This window comes from Mastigoproctus giganteus, chromosome 9 (genome assembly GCF_048544385.1).
Source record: "Mastigoproctus giganteus isolate SK-2022 chromosome 9, ASM4854438v1, whole genome shotgun sequence".
NCBI lineage: Eukaryota > Metazoa > Arthropoda > Arachnida > Uropygi > Thelyphonidae > Mastigoproctus > Mastigoproctus giganteus.
Window position 1 is genome coordinate 94,991,628 of NC_143583.1, and position 22,262 is coordinate 95,013,889.

At 36.0% G+C, this 22,262-nt stretch overlaps 1 protein-coding gene across 1 annotated transcript in view; it reads left to right on the plus strand.

Moving 5' to 3' along the window:
- Positions 1 to 22,262, plus strand: part of LOC150080558 (AP-1 complex subunit beta-1-like) — a 161,785-nt gene that overhangs the window by 55,109 nt on the left and 84,414 nt on the right. Inside the window, exons 8-10 of the mRNA XM_090381498.1 lie at positions 5,323 to 5,488; positions 8,981 to 9,069; positions 9,739 to 9,841. Of these exons, the coding sequence (XP_090237624.1) occupies positions 5,323 to 5,488; positions 8,981 to 9,069; positions 9,739 to 9,841 (358 nt within the window). The remainder of the gene's footprint in view (positions 1 to 5,322; positions 5,489 to 8,980; positions 9,070 to 9,738; positions 9,842 to 22,262) is intronic.

Below are 22,262 nucleotides of genomic sequence, written 5' to 3' on the forward strand. Positions count from 1 at the left end.
TTTGTGCACTTGTTTTAACACCAGAGGCCATCTCAATGTTTAGTTTTAGATCAGGAGCACTAGCATGGTGATTACGAAGGTGCCTCCGTAGCCAAATGGGCAGGAGCAGCAGTGCATAGCACACGCTTCTTGATTAGACCGGGGTTCGAGCCTGTGACCACCAAATACAGAGGATGCGGAAAAGTCAGGGAATGACCACCACATATCCCTGGAGAATTTGGCCTTAGTTGCTAATGTTCCTAAAAACCAAATAACAACAACATGGCGATTATGAAGGCATAGTTGTTTCAAATATCGATCTTGGGAAGGCTTAGTCACTCTCTCTTAAAGCCTGATCCAGGTCTTCTCTTCATATCACCGGTTTTACACTTTAATTTCAGCACCTGGGATACTATTGACTGGTGGCAGCCTATTTTATCAGCGATTGTACATGTAGAAAGCCCTTCCTGGGACAGAGCAACAGCTGCACTTTTTTTTTTTCTTGATGTCAGCTGAATATATGGAGCCCTGCTTACAGCTTCACAAAACAGGATACTAATGAGCATATATACCCTTCCAGTGCCGTATTTATAGAAACTGCTGATGCAATATCTTGCAATTACTGTCTGCTGCAATAGAAGCATTAGGTGATGCAATACCTTTGCTTTGCATCAAACAAAATGACTGTAATCAAACAGTATCTTATATGTTTCACTACAAAATGTTACTTTTTTTAAGCTACAAAAAATTAAGCATGAGGAAAACACAGTGCATAGAAAGAAATGAAAAAAAAAGTGTTGAATTGCATAGCAATGATGATGTTTATTTGCATTGTTTATCATAGAACATAATCTTCCTCTGAGTCATGTTAATCATACAGGCACATTGTTCAGAAATATGTTTCCTGATAGTGAAATAGCAAAAAATATGGTTGTGGAATAACAAAAACAGCAGACATGTTAGTGAAATTGCACGGATAGGAAAAAAATAGGTAATGATCGTTCCAAAAAATACTATTTTAAACTGCTACAGATGGTAGTAATCAAAAGTGATTCTAAGCTATGTCCCATTATGGTGACTTTTCATAATTAAAAAATATTGCGTCAAAAGCAGCTTCTGTCATACCAGTATTGGAAGTTGACTCTATGGGGGGTACAGGATTGGACATCTTCTGAACAATCTGAAAGCTCGTGGGACTTAAAAATATAAATATTTTAAAAATATAAAATATATATTATTTTAGTTTCTGGGAAGATTTTTGGATCAGTTTCATAGTGGTCCCCCCCACACACACAAATATGCATATTTCAAAAATATGTGAGTGCAGGGAACATATACATAGGAATAATTACTATCCTTGCATGACATTGCACAGCATTGAAATAGATATGATTTTTGGAATCATTAAACGCACGCTGAGACAAGGAGTTGCTGAATTTTTGAACTGAAAAGTGAAAAGATAAATAGTAGAATTCAGTTAAAATATTTATGATGGAATAAAGATGGATTTCATCTGACAGGGAGCCCCCCCCCCATCAGAAACCATAAAGCACCAGTATACAAAACAACCAAGGAGCATAGCATTTCGGTAACCTCTAAACCTGCCAAAGAGTCAAAAGAAGGCTGTGGTCACATGCTATGCAGCAATTAACAAACAAAATACAAATACTTATCCAGTGGAAGCTGAAACCAAGAATAAAGCTGGGCATGAATTGCTTTTGCGATTACTGTCACACAGCTCGTTGTAATGAAAAATTTTAATAGAAATGGACTTGCGTAATGGACAGTTAATGAAAAAAAAAATATTTACAAAAAGTGTTTTTAAAAATGGCCCAATAGATGAAACAAAATCTTTAAACAGAAGGATGGGAGTTTTTCATTCTGTGGCTGTTAGTATTTGTAATTTGCACACAGTTTGTAGTCATACCATAGTAGAGGAAAAACTGATTGACCAGTATAGTGATCTCAGGTGTATTTGTTACTCACATCAAGTTTTTCCCCCCTCCCCAGAGAAAAGCTTTAGAGAAAAGAATAGGTAATAATCATTTTAGTTGGTTATTACTAGCATCAGTAAATTGAAGCTTATGCCAATTCTTTTCTTTTTTGAAAATTCCTCCCTCTCCCCTCTTGCAAGAAAAATCTTGGATTTTTTTTTTTTTTTTTTTTCAGTAGTGTGTGGTCCTACTAAAATATCCAGGTCCATTTCTATACTAAGTCATTTTTAACAACCTTTTTTTTGTGTCTATTTCTAAAAATTCTTAAAATAAATACTGTGCCTAAAATTTTATTAGTATAAGAATTATAATTCTAATTCTTTATTACTGAAAATAATTATTTACATAAGAATATACTTTATGCAGAAAAAATATAATAATAAAAAAAAGAGAATGAATATTTATTTATTATATAAATAATATATTTGGATACAAAATTAAAGGAAGTCAAATTTATAATGGTAATATTATGTTAGCTAAATTTAAAGAAAGCTTGTTCTGGCTTTGGTCAGTGAAACTTGTCTAATAATTTTGTGCAGATCTAAGTAAATACTGTATAAATACTGTATAGGTCATGGTATATTTCATTTTCTACAGATATTGCTGAATTTGATAAATTATTCTCAAACATTGAGTTTTAAAATGATTTTTCATTAATTTTTTAATTTAGGAAAAAAAAAATTCTCCAGTGGCTATAGTCAAATGGAGAGTTAAAAGAAATCATATATAAATCACAGTATTTGGAAAAGTATGAGAAGTTCATCATTCAAAGTAACATTAATTGATGTCAAGAGACTTTGAGTTAAATACAGCAGACTCTTGATTTACCTGGATCAGAATAACCAGGACACTTCATGTCTCCAAATTAAAAAAATATATATATCCACACCAGAAATCATAAAATTCAAGTAATAAATAGAATAGGTATAAACAGATGTTTTGCAATTCGTAAATAAGAGTGAAAAGAAGCAGCATTATAAGTCGTGATTGGGAGATGAATGTACCTATTATCCTGTAACCCCCACTGTCTTCACACCCATTGCTCAAAAAAAACAATAGAAAGAGAACAAATGTTTAATTTGTTTTAGTGCATTGTGTGGATTGTGTTCTGTCGCACTGCAAAAATACAAATTTTGTTTTGTTATGTCAGGAGTATTGAAATTTTTTTTATGATAAATATATATATATTTTTTTGCTTAGAAATTGTGAAAATGATGGGTAAACCCATAAGAGTTGTGCTTCCAATTGAACAAAAACTTCAAATTATTCAAAAGTTTGAAAATGGCATGGTTTTTTTTCAGTTTTTTTTTAAAACTGAAAAAAATGATAAAAAATGAAAAAAAGTTTTTTTCATTTTTTATCTAGCGCCATATTTTTTAGGTACGTTGCTGAACATTTTTCAATATTTTTGGATTAACCGGGAAATTGATTATCCGGGATTTTATTTTTACTGTCTATCCCGGAATATTGAGAGTCTACTGTATATGTGATTATTGAAATAATCTGCTTTCTTTCTTTCTTTCTTTTTTTTGTTGATTTTGAAAGCCTGTCAGCTTTCTTTTAATTAGTTCAATTGTTTGACATCTGTCAAGGGATTCCTTATTAATAAAATTGTATAATAAGTAGTACTGAAATGTGTTAAGGGCTTAGCCTCAGGCTGCGAGAGATTTAGACAACTTATAAGTTATATATAGACAATGTATAATTCAGAGTTTAGCTGCGTACTAATATGATGCGTTTGCACTAACTTATACGTAGTAATAGTAATAATATAGAAATGATTAATAAAATGGTTTTTATAATTTAAAAATTACAGAGAACTTAGAACTCACTGTTGCAATAAAAGTTCAGATGACCATCTCAATAAAGAAGGAACAATAAGAACAATATAATTTCAATGAGCATATTAAAATAAATATAAGACAGTAGCTACTCTATTAATATTAATGACTTAGTCTGCATTTACCAACTAAAACTATTCCATTTATTTCTAAATTTACAAAAAATACATATTACCATCCTTCCCATCCTCAAATCAAATTCAGCCTAGGTTCATTTATTCTGAAAATTCTCGTGTTCAGCCTCCTTCCTCTGGCTTTTAACAGTGTTTAGCAAATGTGCAGTAAAAAATTCTGGCACTGCACCAGTAAGCTCAAAAAAAAAAAAAAAAAAAAAAAACGATTTTGGTTTTCAACTCCTTTCAGTTGTATAAATACTGTATAACAATATGGTGATTGTCACTACAAATTACAATTCACAGTATATGTGATTGGCTGCCACTTAACACAAGCATATTGTTGCTATCCATACCATGATGGCTCCTCGGGCTTGGATCAAAGTACTGCAAAAACCTTGGGGGGTGCAATATGGCCACAGAAGCCGATGCGCCAACAACTACCAAATCAAAAAAAAAAAAAAAAAACCATGATGGCATGGTGCCATCAGAATCTGGTGCCTGTGTGCACAGCACACATTACTCTTGCCTTGGCATGGCCCTGTAGATCCCACTTTAGGTACAACTTCTAAAATCTGGAGTTTATCAAATTTCTAAAAGAAATTAATTGAATTAATTTCTTTTAGAGAAAAAAAAATGTAATAAAAAAACTATTATTTTTATTTTTTTAGAATAAAAAATAATAACATTTCTTATTCTCTGAATAACTTTATTTTTTATTAATTTAGAATAAAAAGTAAAGTAAGAAATTATTCAGTTTATATTACAGGTTAATCTTGACTACTGAAACAAACAGTTTGTTATATAGTTCTTCACATGTTTGAGGTGGAAACGCATTGCTGTTCTTTAAAATCACTCATAAATAATATATCTTAGCTTGCTGATCTAACTTCATGCATTTTGTGTTATGCTTCAGAATTACCTTATTGAGCCATAATCTTAATAAAATTTTGACAACATTTATTATTGCTTCTTTATATCATAAATAGTTCAAATGCTGATCCAAAAACAATTGCATATGAATAGGTTATGTACTGGCTTGCCAACATTGGATGCTTGGAGAATTTCATTTGTACTTGCAAGTGTTTTGTTTTCTTTTGGTATTAGTAGTGGCAAATGAAGCAAGCTTATACAGAATCAGCCAAAAAGCAAAAAAAGCAGTGTACACTGTACATTACATTTCACTTGTTAGCAAATATTAATAATACATGATTTATGAAAATAAGTATGAGAGGAAAGCAACAAGACTTTTATGATGTTTCTATGACATGGTTTATATTAATAATAGTTATTAATTTCACTCATTTTATCGACAAGTAAATTTTTATGGGTGTTACAAATGCAATGAACTATCTGAAATATTTGAAGTTAAAGAAATTACAATTTTCATTTTAGATATGCAACTGAAGTAGATGTGGACTTTGTACGAAAGGCAGTCAGAGCTATTGGTCGGTGTGCTATTAAGGTGGAGCAATCAGCAGAGCGCTGTGTCAGTACACTGCTTGACCTGATTCAAACGAAAGTTAATTATGTTGTACAAGAAGCTATAGTTGTAATCAAGGTAAGCCATCTGTGTGACATTTTATTCATGGAACCATTGCCAACTTTTGCAAATTTGAATCACATAAACCTGTACACCTGGATTTATGAAAAAAAGAATGAGAGGAAAGCAACAAGACTTTTATGATGTTTCTATGACATGGTTTACTACATTTTTTTTTTTGGAATTTTGGATTTAATAACTACTACTGACTGCTCTGGTCGATTGCCATGACATGTGCCATAAAGATAGCGAGCACCAGTTAAAAAAATCAGTTGTAACAAAAAAAATTAGAAAGGGGGGAGTAGATATTACTGATGGACATAGACTTGCCTATTAGATAGTAATTTGTTAGTCTGCAGTAATTGTGTACTGAAAAATGGTTTGTTAAAGGGGAGTGTGTATGCTTATGTGTGACTGAAGTTCAATTCATTATGCAGGAGTAAGTCTTTTATTCTCAAATAGGTAGCATCAAAATATTTTGTTTTAAAGCTGTAAAAGTAGTTTTCTTTTCCAAAAGGGAGTTTTAGTCATTATTAATAACTTTATTAATAATTATTATTAATCATACTCATTATTAATAACATTATTATTAACTTTGACTGATGTGCTATGGGAAGTGTACAATAAACACTAAATTAGTTAAATTTATAGCAAAGAAGAGTCTTATGCAGTATGGTAAAACCTCACCTCGTTTAAGAGATGTTGGAAATTCATTCTGTCCTGAGCATGCTCAAACTCAATGATGTTTTCAGTGCTTAATTAAATGGTGGTGTCCTTTAGTTCAATTTAGTGTGGATTGTCTATAAATGATCAATTTTTAAGATGTTTGTCACAGAAAAAAATATCAGGGTAGGTATGGGCTGACAATTTTGTCAGCCAGAGTACCTTAGATATCATGAAATCTTCAGACAGATTGTCACTGCTTGCAGTGCCACTGCAGAGTGCTGTCTTGTTAATTACAGAAAGTCAACACTAGCAATATCTGAAAATGTCTGAGAGGTTCATAGACTAACTTAGATGACATGGAATGTTGGGAAGGGTATTTCCAACAGGATGATGGTACTGCACACACACACATGTAGTGTTACTGCTGAGGGCAAAATCTGTGTTTGAAGGTTGCATGATTTCCATGGGACTCTGACTGCCAAGATCATCAGGATTTACCACTTCCATTTTTTCCTCTTGTGGAGGGATTATTTTAAAAAGTGGACCTGTATATAGTAGGTAAGTGCCATACAATCTCATAACTTACAGTTAATACATAGACTGATTATTCACAAATACCCGCCTCCCACCATTTTTTTTTTTTTTTTTAACTAGCTTTCTGAACAAAATAATTACCTGCTTTTGTGCTAAATGAGGGTCTTTCCTTCTCCTTTCACATGTACTGTAATGATTTGGGGGGGGGGGAAGGAACAGACATTAGGAGGTATAGTGTTAATGTAATTAACTCTGAGTATATATTATTATTTTATTGAATTATTATAATTTTAGAATTAGTATTATTATATTAGTATTTATTATACATTATTAACTATATATTAGAATTATTATAATTCTGCAATGAGGCACCTTATAGATTAATGCTTTTATTTTTAATGATTTTGTATAATAACTTGGTTATAAATACAGTACATATAGCTTTATTAAATTAAGATTAATTTTTACATTTTTTCTTATTCTTAAAATTGAATAATTACACCTTGAATAGTCATTTAAGGCAGTACCCAAAATGAATATTAACATTAAATTTTTCAAAATAATGATGTTCGCTATATTTGCATTTCTTCTAATTCTTATATAATAGTAAAAAATCTTCAAAGTCCTTTTTTTGAAAGTTCATTGATTGTATTTGTCATAACTGCCATATCATAGGTTCTGTTACTCCAGAAAATCATCTCTTTGTCATTATGATTTAGAATTTCTAAAAACAAGAGCAACAGGAGATAAAACATGGTACAATTTTTATGAACCAGAGAAAAATGCCAATCCCTTAGATGGAAATCTCTCATGTCTTCCAGGAAGGACAAAAATTAGATTTTTTCTAAAGGTAAAATTACACCAGAATTATTTTTTGACTATAAAGGCATAATTTTTAAAGGTCACACTTTTAAAAAGATTATGTACTCAAAAATAATTAAGTGCCTGAGAGATGCAATTGGAAGGAGTTATGGGCAAGGTCAAATTGGCAATTAATTGATAAAAATGGTGTAATCATCAACAAAATTTTGAATACTTTTTTTAAGCATTCTGCAACTGTTTTACATTTGTTTGACAATTTTTTTGACAATTTTTTTTTGGAAAAAAAAAAAAAACCATCCATCTGAAAAAAATTAAAATTTGTCAAATGAATAAGGGGGGGTGTTGTAAAACAGTTGCAGAGTGTTTAAAAAAAGTATTCAAAAAATTTGTTGATTGATTAGCACCATTTTTATCAATTAATTGCCAATTTTACCTTGCCCATAACTCCTTCAAATTGCATCTCTCAGGCACTTAATTATTTTTGAGTACATAATCTTTTTAAAAGTGCGACCTTTAAAATTATGCCTTTATAGTAAAAAAATAATTCTGGTGTAATTTTATCTTTGGAAAAAATCAAATTTTTGTCCTTCCTAGAAGACATGAGAGATTTCCATCTAAGGGATTGGTATTTGTCTCTGGTTCATAAAAATTGTACCATGTTTTATCTCTCTCCTGTTGCTCTTGTTTTTAGAAATTCTAAATCATGATGACAAATTTCAACATGTTCTTTTGAAAGCTCAATTTCTTTTTCCATTTAATGTGCTGTTAAAATTATTGGAAAAAGAAGTTGCATAATCTCTTCGTATTTAAAATATCAGAAATATCACAGCTTCTTAAACTTAAAGGCTGTTGTGTTTTTAATTCTTATTTGCCAGTCAGCATGAATAATGCTTCTGATATAAGAAACAAGTTTTGGATCATCCTCAGTGATATTTTTTTTATTCTTGAAGTGCTTTACCATTCAGATATCTTAATCTCTTGATAATGTTTTTTCATATTGTGCTACAAAGCTTGTTTCTTAGTCTCTGAGCATGATTTCTTCAACAAAAAAAAAAGCAAAATTTTTTAGCTTTTTCTTCAGAATGTGATATTGTAAAAAAAAATAATGCAGAATTACCATAAACAACAGATAATAAACCTCTGTGCATGTACAATTAAAAGGCTACTTACTGTAACAAATTCTTGACATCTAGGTTACAAAATAAGTTTTTATTTTTGATGTTCGGGTATTTTTTTTTTATCAAAATTCAGTCTTGGAACTTTACAATTCTACCTTGTATTTTATTATTTTACAGATGTAATGTGTTACTGGATGAATTTTAATTGATAATTAGTTAAATCCAAATTTATAATCATGATGTTTTCTAATTTTTTATATTTTAATAATTATGTATTTATTGGTAATTTTTTGTCAAAAAGCAATAATAACAAAAATTATTTTTGATATGTATATTATCTTTTTAATCAAATTTATTTGTTTTATTTCAGGATATATTTCGAAAATATCCTAATAAATATGAAAGCATCATATCAACCCTCTGTGAGAATCTTGACACTTTGGATGAACCAGAAGCTAGGTTAGTTTGCATCATATCTTTCTGTTGGGGAGCGGCATTGTGTGTGTTTTACATACATGTGCACACACACACACACACACACACGCGCGCGCACACGCACACACACACACACACACACACACACACACACACACACACACAATTCATGTCATGTTTAATTACAGAGACAGAATTTGGTTTTAACAGAACACTATTTTTTTACTGCTTTAACAGAACACTAATAAACCTTTCATCAGCCACAGATTAATTGATTGTTGGAAGTGGGTGGAAGAAATTAATTTAAGGAAGGATTAAGTGGTGATGTGATGGTTTTTTTTGGCTGATGTTGCAAACTTGCTTCCTTGCATCATTTGCCACTACTAATACTAAATAAGTTAGTATTATATTAGTGTATATAGCAGTAGTAGTAATGAAGGCATATGATGCAAGAAATCAAGCCTTATGTAGCAGCAGCCAAAAAAAAAAAAAAATTCCAATTTCACACATCCATTCCCTCTAATAGTTTGTCCAGTTCCTCCTTGAATATATTTAAGCTATCAACTTCCACAATGACAGATATTTATTATAATTAATTAATCATTGTGCTTATATGCTACTTTTCACATTGTGATAAGCATTTATTTTGCAATATTTAATACGTTATATCTCTAATTAATTCCTTTGAATTAGAGCTTCTATGATTTGGATTATTGGAGAATATGCTGAAAGAATAGACAATGCTGATGAACTTTTGGAAAGTTTTCTGGAAGGATTTCATGATGAAAACACTCAGGTACTTCTTTTTTGATATTTTATAATTTTGATTAATCCTACACTGTTATACTTTAGAGTTAAGTTTTCTGGAGCAGGGTAAAATTTTGCTATTCTTTTTACAGACGTTATCTATATGTACAGTAAACTTGCATTGTGCTTTATAGGGGCACCTGCTCTAAAGAGCACTAAAAAAAAAAGGAAAGTATTATAAGTGGAATTCTTGGTTTGGGGCCTATTTCATATTTTATCTGTATATTCTAGTACAGCATTTTCCAAATTGGGGTCTGCAGACCTCAGTTTAGGAAATGCTGTACTTTTTTTTTTTTTTTTTTTTTCAGAAAACCCAGTGTTCATACATACATATACATGCACACACTATATATATATATACAGGGTGATTCACTACCAGTGCGACAAACTTGCAGGAGGTGTAGGAGGCACAAAGACGAATCGGAATCACATAGCATTGCAGAATCCGAAATGCCTTCGTCATGCGGGAGATCGCGTGAACAAAGAAGCAAAGAAAAAGAACAGAAACAGCAACTCGTTAGTGTAACATAAATCATTTTAATGACAAGTTTTACATTGGCAAAAAGCCATGCTACAGAAGGTGTTCGAAAGTTCGACCAGAAGCAGTCACACAGGCTTCACAGTGTCGCCGCATGGAATCCCTAACGTTCTGGAAGATTCTTGGTGTATCTCGAATCTCCCCGGCAGCTACAGAGATGCGAGCGACGAGGTCTTCAACTGAATCAACGGGGGTCTCGTACACCAATGTCTTCATTTGACCCCAGCAGAAGTAGTCCAGGCATGATAGGTCCGGCGATCTAGCAGGCCAATGAACTGGACCACAACGACCTATCCAATGCTGTCCATATGTAACGTTTAGGTGTTGGCGGACGTCATTGGTGTAATGTGGGGGAGCCCCATCATGCTGGAACCACATTGAGCGGCGCAACGACTGAGGAACATGTGCTTCTTCAATAAGTTCGGACAGGACTTGCTGTAGAAAGATCAAGTATGCCCTACCATCCAGACGAGGGGGCAGAAGGTACGGTCCAATGAGGTGGTCTCCAACAATGCCAGCCCAAACATTGACAGAAAAATGCCGTTGAGTTGCACGCGTTTGCGTACCATGGGGGGTTCTCCAAAGCCCACAAATGGGCGTTATGTTGATTGAAGGTTTCCTCTCTTGTGAAACTTGCCTCATCCATGAACAATACGGACGCAGTAAATGCGCTGTCTGCCGCACTCTCTTGAAGAAACCAAGTAGCAAAAGTCCTCGGGAGTGGATAATCTGCAGGCTCCAATGATTGGACGTGTTGCAGATGGTGTGAACTCATTTGGTTTGTTGACAGTATCCTCCATACAGTGGATTGGGAAATACCCAATCGTTGGCCTATCACTTGAGTACTCATACTCGGATTGCCTTCTGCAAGACGTAGGACATTCTCCTCATTGTCTGGCATCCTCGTCGTTCGCTCTCGATTCATGGTACCTCTCGTGAAACAACCAGTCTCACATAACCTTCTGTGCACACGTGCGAAAATCGTATGATGAGGAGCACACCTGTGCGGGAAACGTTCCTGGTACAAGCGCAGAGTGGCGCGCCCATTACAGTCCGCAGCTCCATACGTGAGGTGCATGTTGGCCAGTTCAACGTTTGAATACTCGTCCATCCTACTGCCTCGGGAACCGGTTCGCAAATGCTGACTTCCAGCGGGATCGCTGTTCACGCAACCTCCCGTTCAATGTCCTCTGCCGAATGACGAAGGCATTTCGGACCCTGCAATGCTATGTGATTCCGATTCGTCTTTGTGCGCCCTACACCTCCTGCAAGTTTGTCGCACTGGTAGTGAATCACCCTGTATATATATATGCGTGTGTGTGTGTATATATATATAGGGTTCCACAAACTTGTTTTGATTTTTGAAGGGATCCATAAATCTCAGTAGTTTGGATACCGCTGTTCTAGTAGATAACTGATTTTTTTTTTTTGTATAGTTTATGAAGCAGTGGTTTATATGTTACTTGAAAACCTGGCGTCTCCGTAGCCGGGTGGGCAGGAGCAGCAGTACATAGCACATGCTTCTTGATCAGACTGGGGTTCGAGCCCGTGACCACCAAATACAGTGGATGCAGAAAGGTCAGGGAATGACCACCGCATATCCCCGGAGCAATATGGCCTTAGTTGCTAATGCTCCTAAAAACCAAATAACAAACAAACTTGAAAACCTGAACACTTCATTTACTAATGCTTGCTTTTTTTTGCATCTTCAACTTTTTTGCATGTTGTTAATAATTAAAATAACTAGATATAAATAACTAAGAAATAAAATAGATAGATTGAACTTAAACATCTTACATCATGTGTATTGTAAGCATGATAAAGTTGATTAAGAGATAACTACAAATTAATACACTGTTACACTGCAATTAACCTTTGTAACAGCATCACAATTTGAAACTTCTGCAAGTATCTTGGTCCCATGCACTATGCTTGATGATCAGAATGTCCAGGAAAGAAGCTGAATGGAGAGAACGTTATGAAAGAGCAATTAACTCTTGATTAGTCAATCAGAGGAAACCAGCAAACTCCATTCTGCCTTTTAAAAATCATTTCTCTTGTAATTATATACACAAATTTTAATCCATTTTTTTTAAAAAACATCTTTCCAGATTTCTATTTGTTTCTATTTTTAAAATTTCTTACATACATTGTTTCTTTAACCTTTATTTTGATAAATTTTCCCCACCCTCCCATTATTTTGAAATTTTTTGCATTAAAAGTGTTTAGCTATCTTAAATTTCATAGTATTTCCCTTTTCTACATGTTTACAATATTCAACAATTTTAGTTTCAAATAGCTTCCTTGTCTTGCCAATGAACATTTCTCCCCACATTTTTTTTTTTAAATGTGCCTTTTTATAGTCGGGGAGATCACAGCACTTAAAAAGTATTGCCTATTTTATTGGATGGTTTAAATGTCACATCAAGTCTGTACTTGCTACAAATTCTCCCAGTTTTCTCTCCTATTACTTTTATAAGGTATTATGACTGCTTTTTTGAATTTATCTTTGTTCTGCATTTTTTTATTTTCATGTGAAGTAGCATTCCTGTAATTTTCCATGTATTTGTGTATGATTTTTGCCAACCATGCCCCATTAGTAAGGGTTGTGGAGATGTGTTTAAATTCATCACCTAATTTTTTTTCTAATGATTTCCTAAATTTTTCCTAATGATAAAGTTGCATTAACATAATAATAGTGATAATATGCTGTCATTAATAAAATTTGTTGAGGCCATGTTGGGCCATGAACAATCAACAAGATGTGCCATTTCTGACATGACAGCACCCGACGCACAAGCTCCCATGAGAATTTTGATAGAAAGACATTCTGGATGTGAACAAAGGTGTGTGTGTGTGTGTGTGTGTGTGTGTATACTATTAAACATATATATATATATATACTATCATTGAATTATATTACATAAAGTTAAATTATAATGAAATATATAAATAAATAAATCCTTAAGCATTCATTAGAGGCAGCGACATGCAATTCCTCCATATGAAGCTGAAATACATCCAATTTTTTAAATTAAATAAATTTAAATTATTTAATTTAAAAAATTGGATATATATATATATATATATATATTTTTTTTTTTTTTTTTTTGTCCAATGAAATGGCATGTCCGCTGGCAGAGGCAAAAGTGATTCTTGCACTACTTCTATTGAAATGCAATTGAGCAGCAGCCTGGAAAGCAAGGCAATGGGAATTTCCAGGACTGCTGGGAGTCATAGTGGAACAAGTAAATACATGGGCTGTGTTAGGGTAACTAAGAATAGAAACAGGTGCATGTATGCTTGCATGTACATCAATGCTAGGAGTATAGTTAATAAATTCGATGAGCTTGAAGTGCTAGTCAAGACATCAAAGGCAGATATTGTTGGGATATCCGAGACATGGTGTCACACAGACAGCAGCAGTGAAGAACTGGAATTTGGGGATGTGTACAGAAAGGATAGACAGGACAGGAAGGGAGGAGGGATTATGCTGTTAGTTAAGAAACACATAAAATCTAAGGAAGTGCATCCGATTGATGTTGGTGAACAATGCAACGTTGAGTCTGTTTGGTGTGACATAAGCACTGGGAAAGGAAAAATGAGAGTAGGTGTGTGTGTTATAGGCCTAATGAATCTAACGAGTATAATGAGCAATTCTGTAGAGAAATAGAGTGGCCCAGTAAATTAGAGTGTCTTATAATGGGGGATTTTAATTTCCCAGATATTGACTGGAATTTGTGGGTTGGTCACTCACACACTAGCAAGGCTTTTGTGGATTTATTGGATGATTGTTTTCTACATCAGCATGTTCAGGAGGCAACTAGAGGGAGTAATACTCTTGATCTGATTATCAGTAACGATTCTTCAAGCATCAAGAATCTGCAGATAAAGGAACCACTAGGTGGCAGTGATCACAGTGTGCTGAAGTGGGATTTACTCAAAGAGGTAACTACAGTCAAGGGTAAAGGGAAGGGTTTTTGTTTTCGTAAAGGTGACTACGGTGGTCTGAGACAGTATTTAAATTCTATATGGTGGAACCAACTGATGATGTTACCAACAGCAAATTCAAAATGAGAAGCATTCAAAGAATTAATCTTGGAAGCTACTAGGCTTTTTATACCAACAAAGAAATATTGTTCAAGATTTAGGCCTAAATGGATGTCAGAGGAACTAATTAGACATGTGACAGAGAAGAAAAATGCATGGGATACATATAAATTAACATGTGACACAGAAGCCTATGATAGATATAAGCTGGTCTGTAACCAAGTTACAAAGGAGGTTAGGCAGGCAAAGGCAGATTACGATAAATCTTTGGCAAATTATGCAAAGCAAAACAGCAAAGAGTTCTTTACTTATGTAAACTCTAGAAGGAAGGGGATAATTCAGATTGGTCCACTTGATATCGATGGCCCAACTGTTGATGATCCTGCTCAGGTAGCTAACAAACTAAATGAATATTTTTCATCAACATTCACACATGAGGAGTTATTCAGGGAGGGGAATGCCAGAGGTGTATTCAACTCTGGCAGTAAACTAGATAATCTTGTAATAACTGAGAGTAAAGTGGAGGAGAAATTATTGAAGATAAACACTAGAAAGGCACCTGGGGTGGATGGGATCTATCCAGTTATATTAAAGGAGGCAGCGGCAAAGGCGGCGCCTCCGTAGCCAGGTGGGAAGGAGCAGCAGTGCGTAGCACATGCTTCTTGATTAGACCGGGGTTCGAGCCCGTCACCACCAAATACGGAGTATGCGGAAAGGTCAAGGAATGACCACCGCATATCCCGGAGCAATATGGCCTTAGTTGCTAATGCTCCTAAAAACCAAATAACAACAAAAATAACAGCAGCGGCAAAGGAAGTAAGCAAACCCTTAGCCATAATTATGAGAGCTTCCTTGGACTCAGGGGAGGTACCCATGGACTGGAGAGGTGTAAATGTGACCCCAATCCACAAAGGAGGATCAAAGGGAGACACAGGTAATTACAGACCTGTTAGTTTAATTTCTGTTCCAGGGAAATTAATGGAGGCACTGGTTAAAGAAGCATTGCAGGATCATCTAGACAAGACTTCAGTTATAGCTCGGACACAGCATGGGTTTGTTAAGGGGAAGTCTTGTCTGACCAATTTGATTGGATACTATGATGTATTCACAAAGGAACTGGATGTAAAGAATAACTTTGATATCATATATTTGGATCTTAGAAAAGGCTTTGATACTGTTGCACATGGAAGACTGCTGCACAAATTGGAGCAGTGTGGCATTGGAGGCAAATTGCTGCTATGGATAAAGGGATGGTTGAGTGGGAAGACAGAGAGTGGTAATCAATGGACACCGCTCTTTGTGAACTAATGTTATTAGTGGAGTCCCTCGGGGTTCAGTGTTGGGTCCATTGTTGTTTTCTGTATTTATAAATGATGATGATTATGACTACACCATAGTATATCAGATTGAGCAATTAAACTTTACACCAGCAGGTATTCAAATAAACAAATTCCAATCCTGCAATTAAAACACTTTATTTACAATAAAATAAGATAAAATACGAGCGTATAAACTGAAATTAAATGAAATAAAATAAAATATATAGTAGTCTAAAACTGATGTGATTTAATTTACAATAAAATACAAAAATATAAAATATATAAAATATGATGATAAAAGCGATAAAAACAGTTAATAAAATACCGTAACAACTGTAGCTTTCGGAGATAGCGATCTCCTTTCTCAACAGCATATTTCTGCTGTGCGGCACATCCTTAAATAGCAGATCCATGGCACTTCGTCACATGGTTCCTCGGGAGTAAGGCCGGAATTTCCCATTTATGCACCGGAACCGGAAATGGCTCGGGAGCACGCTAGCTGAAACCGTTCATCTTGCCCAAGAACCACGGTTTCAAAGAGGGGATGTAAGCGTACACCCTTGTCTCTATTAATGGAATTGCTAGCTGCCCCAATACGTAAACTCTCAAGCCATTTACGGTCCCAGAACCCCTGTGCATGATCCGTGATGACAGCATCCTCCGGGGAGATTTGATGTTGCTTCTCCCAGAAATGTTCTGCCATGGCAGACTTCCCATAGTTTGCGGACTTTATCAAGGTACCTAGCCAAGTTGATCGCACCCATAGTAGGACTTTCCAACTTGGTTATCAAAAATAGCAAAGAGTTTGTGGATTTTATAAAAGGACAGACTATACGAGAAGACGAGATTATGATTTCTTTCGATGTTACGTCACTGTTCACTTGTATCCCTATTAAATTCGGAGTCCAGTGTGTTAGAATGGCATTAGAATAGGATGTTTTGTTAAATACTAGGTCTCCTCTTAGTGTTAATGATATTTGTGAGCGTATGGAGTTCTGTTTATCCAGTACTACCATGGTTTTTCCAAGATGTCATGTATAAGCAGGTCCATGGCACAGCCATGGGTTCCCCCATTAGTGCCATAGTGGCTAACTTAGCTATGGAAGAGTTGGAAGTTAGAATTTTTGAGGGTTTGGAATTTCCCATGCTTAAATGGAAAAGATTTGTTGATGACACATTCACCATTATACAAAAGGGGAGGGAGGATCAGATACTTGATGTACTTAACAGCGTCTCCCCTTTTATTAAATTTACTTTGGAGGTGGAAGCAGAGGGAACCCTACCATTCCTTGACGTGTTGGTTATTAGGGATGGTTGTAGGCTCAAGACCAGGGTGTTTAGAAAGCCCATGTGCCGAGGTCAATATACTCATTATACCTCGGCACAAGCCAGCCAACACAAGGGTAGTGTTGTCAAGGTTTTAGTAGATAGGGTGTGGTCCCACTGTAGCACCTCCAAGGACAGAGACAACGAAATTATTCGTGTCACGGCAGACCTCAAGAAATGCGTCTGCCCCCAGAGGGTGTTGGACAGAATTATTAGAGGTGCGGAGTCCACCCGTACTGAGCCGTTCGCCCCTGTGAGCACTGAATACATTCCCTACTATCCGGGCCTTTCAGACCACATTGCACGAATAATTCGGGGATGCCAGATACGCTGTGTGCAACTCCCGGGATGAAGGTTGTACACAGTGATATCTTGTGTCAAAGACCCCATAACGAAAGAAGCCTACAGTAGGGTGGTATACGAAATTAAATGCCCGGATTGTGGGGTGTGTTATGTAGGTGAGACGGGGCGATGACTGAAAGACCGTCTGGGGGAGCATATGAATGCAATAAAGTCCGCAAACTATGGGAAGTCTGCCGTGGCAGAACATTTCTGGGAGAAGCAACATCAAATCTCCCCGGAGGATGCTGTCATCACGGATCATGCACAGGGGTTCTGGGACCGTAAATGGCTTGAGAGTTTACGTATTGGGGCAGCTAGCAATTCCATTAATAGAGACAAGGGTGTACGCTTACATCCCCTCTTTGAAACCGTAGTTCTTGGGCGAGATGAACGGTTTCAGCTAGTGCGCTCCCGAGCCATTTCCGGTTCCGGTGCATAAATGGGAAATTCCGGCCTTACTCCCGAGGAACCATGTGACGAAGTGCTGTGGATCTGCTATTTAAGGATGTGCTGCACAGCAGAAATATGCTGTTGAGAAAGGAGATCGCTATCTCCGAAAGCTACAGTTGTTACAGTATTTTATTAACTGTTTTTATCGCTTTTATCATCATATTTTATATATTTTATATTTTTGTATTTTATTGTAAATTAAATCACATCAGTTTTAGACTACTATATATTTTATTTTATTTAATTTTAGTTTATACGCTCGTATTTTATCTTATTTTATTGTAAATAAAGCGTTTTAGTTGCAGGATTGGAATTTGTTTATTTGAATACCGGCTGGTGTAAAGTTTAATTGCTCATTATGAATTGTCCCAGCCTTGTAGGACTATTTAGAGATAGTATATCAGGCTTAATGTCCAAGTTTGCAGATGATACGAAGGTTGGCAGGGTTGTTAATGACAGTACACTGCTGCAACAGGATCTAGAAAAGTTGACCAGAGGTGGCAAATGAAGTTTAACATTGACAAATGTAAAGTACTACATATGGGAAGCAGTAATCCCAAAGTAATGTATCAACTCTGTGGTACCACACTGACAGTGGTAGAGAATGAAAAGGACTTGGGGGCAGATATGAAGTTTTCTGAGCAGTGCACATGGTCTGCAAGAGTAGCTCATGGTGTCTTGTCAATGATATACAGGAATTTTTCTAGCAGGGGCAAGGAGGTGATTATCCCCTTGTATAAGGCAATGGCCAGACCACACTTTGAGTACTGTATACAGGTCTGGAGGCCTTATTTTAAGAAGGATGTAGAGCTGTTGGAATGAGTATAGAGAAGGGCAACAAGATTAGGGAGTGGAACAAAGGGTTGCTCTTACGAAGAAAGGCTTATGTTTTGCAAATTACAGTGTCTGTAAACCAGGCACCTGCGAGGTGATCTGATTGAGGTGTATAAAGCCTTGAATGGTTTGAGCATGCTGAATGCTGATGGGATTCTTCCTCTTGCTCAGAATAATCGCTCGAGAGGGCATAAATTCAAATTGAGGAAAGATGGTTGTAGGATAGATGTGTGGAAGTTTGCCTTTAACCAGTGGGTGGTTGATTGCTGGAACAAACTTCCATCTATCATTGTAGAATTTGATAGGTTAAATAGATTCAAGGCAGAACTTGACAAATTTAGAGTGAGTGGATGGGTGAAATAAGGGTTTTTTTTTTTTTTTTTTTTGGCTGATGCTATGTAAGCTTGCTTTCTTGCATCATATGCTAATGCTAATATGCATATTATAAAAATATGACAGTTAAAGGTGGGGATGGTGGTAGTACGAAATGTCTGGAAAGCCACAGGCCAAAAAGGAAGATAGCCGAAAAAGTAGTAACCTTTAAAATAAAAAAGTAACGGCAGCCTACATCAGATAAAGGCGGGAAAATTTTTGTTGCAAAAATAATTTGAAACCGGGGAAGAAAAGCAAATATGCAATTAATAAAATTAAAATAAAATCTGATGACGGCAAAGTGAATATTGATACATGATCAGGTATTTCATCGGGGGACTACACCTAACCATGTGCCAAAGCATATTTGCTTTGATGGACGTTTCATACTACCATCATCTTTATTTTTGTTTGTCATATTTTTATAATATGCATATGCTTACATTTGCATCCATTGCTTCTGCTTTGCACGCTTCAGTGCATTTGCCATATCCTATAACACACACTGATTACTGTACCAGCAAGGAGAGCAGACAAATAATGTTGAATTAAAAAAAAAAAAAAAACTGAGGGGGAAGTGAGCAAAATACATTAATTAACTGGAAAACATTGAGTTGGAAAGAGTGGCCTTTCTACATTCAAGATTTCAAGTTAAATATGAAATAAACAAACATCACCTGCACCATAAATGATTTCTGTGAAGCAAACAAACTGCATCATAAATCAGTGTCAAACAGAGCTTCTTCGGGATGAGTTATAATTCAGAAATGGTTAGGAAGGTGGCCACCATCTTTTAATTCAGTAAAATGCAAGGTTTGGGGAATATCAGCCCCCACAAAATAACTTATACAATTGGTGGTGGAACAAAAAACTATAGAAGACGAGATTTGTGAATAGACAACAGAGGAAGGAATTTAGCATTAGCATTAGTAAAGGCATTTGATGCAAGAAAGCAAGCTTGTATAACATCAGCAAAAAAAAAAAACCTAATTTCATCCATCCACTTGCTCCAAATGTTTGTCTAGTTCTGCCTTGAATCTATTTAAGCTATGAACTTCTACAACAGATGGAAGTTTGCTCCAGCAATCAACTGCCCGCTGGCTAAAGGCAAACTTCCACACATCTATCCTACAACTGTCACAGTATACAATTATATAATATAAAAAAAATAAAATATTCTTTGAAGGAGCTTTAGCCTATTTTGGCTCCTCCCCCAATGGGTGCATATATAGGGTCCTTTACTTTCCAATTTGCCATCATATACAGTACAGTAGAAACTCGATAATTTGGATGTTGATTATCCTGATTGCACAGGACAAATACATAATAATACACCGATGAGCCAAAACATTATGACCAGCGAGTTGTTATACAAATTGAAGCAACTGTCTACGGGTGCGTGGGTCAGGTCACGGTATAAAAAACTCCTGATACTGAGCTACTTTAATCAGTCTTACTCTTGTTCTCCAGATGGGAAAGGCAGCGGACTTAAGTGAGTTTGACAAAGGCCAAATTGTAATGGCCAGACGACTGGGCCAGAGCATATCTGAAATGGCACGGCTGGTGGGATGCTCACGGTCAGCCGTGGTTAGTACCTACCGAAAGTGGTGCGAGGAGGGGAACCCCATGAACTGCCGGCTAGGTGTTGGACGACCACGGCTCATCGATGCTCGAGGTGAGCGAAGGCTCTTCTGGATGGTATGTGGCAACAGAAGGGTGACTGTGGTGCAACTCACTAGTAATTGGAATTATGGTGATGGGAGCAATGTGTCACAACACAGTACATCGAACCCTGCTGAAAATGGGGCTGTGTAGCCGCAGGCTGCTCCAAGTGCCTATGCTAACCATGGTTCACCAGTGACAGTGCCTACAATAGGAATGTGAGCATCGAAACTGGACCTTGAGTGATTGGAAGAAGGTTGTCTGGTCCGATGAATCATGTTTCCTGTTGCACCATGTGGACGGCTAGGTACATGTGCATCGTTTACCAGGGAAGTGATGGCACCTGGATGCACTGTGGGACGAAAACAATCCGGTGGTGGCAGTGTCATGCATTGGTCAATGTTCTGCTGGGATACCCTGGGTCCAGTCATCCATGTGCCGGGTACTCTGACATCTACCACCTACCTAAACATCATTGCTGACCAGGTACACCCTTTCATGGCAATGGTCTTCCCCTCTGATGGTGCCGTCTTTCAGCAGGATATTTGTCTATGCCACACGGCCCGGATTGTTCGAGACTGGTTCGTGGAACATGAGGAAAACTTCCAGGTATTGCCCTGGTCTCCAGATTACCCAGACATCAATCCCATTGAGCATCTGTGGTTTGTGTTGGAACAGCAACTCCGATTTGTGACATCTCAACCATGGACCTTACAGCAGTTAAAGGATCTGCTGATTACGTGTTGGTACCAGATACCACAAAACACATTTAGAAATCCTGTAGCATCCATGCCTCACTGGATACGAGCTGTTTTGGCTGCACGTAGAGGACCAACATCATATTAGGTAGGTGGTCATAATGTTTTGGCTCATTGGTGTATATTAAGTATAGAAAAAAATATGTAACAGATATTGTGTTGCACAATACATGGTGAAATAGTGGATTGTATGCACCAGTATGGCATGTAGCAATTTGACATTTGGAAATACACTTATATTCTGAGTGCGGTTAGCCAATGTGCTTGTTCATTTTGTGAATGGATATTTTTTTTATCACAATTTATAAAAAAAAAATTGTTTAATAATGATATGGCACCAAAAACAAGATGTGTTGTGTTGATGTTAAATGACAAACTGTAATAATTGAGGCGTTGAAAAGGAATTTTTCAATGCCTCAATTATTGCCATTTTGTGTTTTTTGGAAATTGGGATGTTTTTCGCTGAGAAATATGGAGTTGGCACCTCAACAATCTCAGACATAAAGAAAAATAGGGAAAGCATTATAAAATTCATCTAATCATCTGATGAATGAGGATGGCAATTTAGCACATAAAATTATCTGAAAAACTCAAAACGAATAAGTTGAAGAGGTCATTTACATGTGGTTTATTCACAAGCGATATCTTCTGGACAGTTGATATCTTGTCCTTTGTTATGTGAAAAGGTGATATTTTTTAATACAAATGAAATGGAGGCCTGAACTTCAAAGCAAGTTCCTATTGGCTCAGAAATTTTAA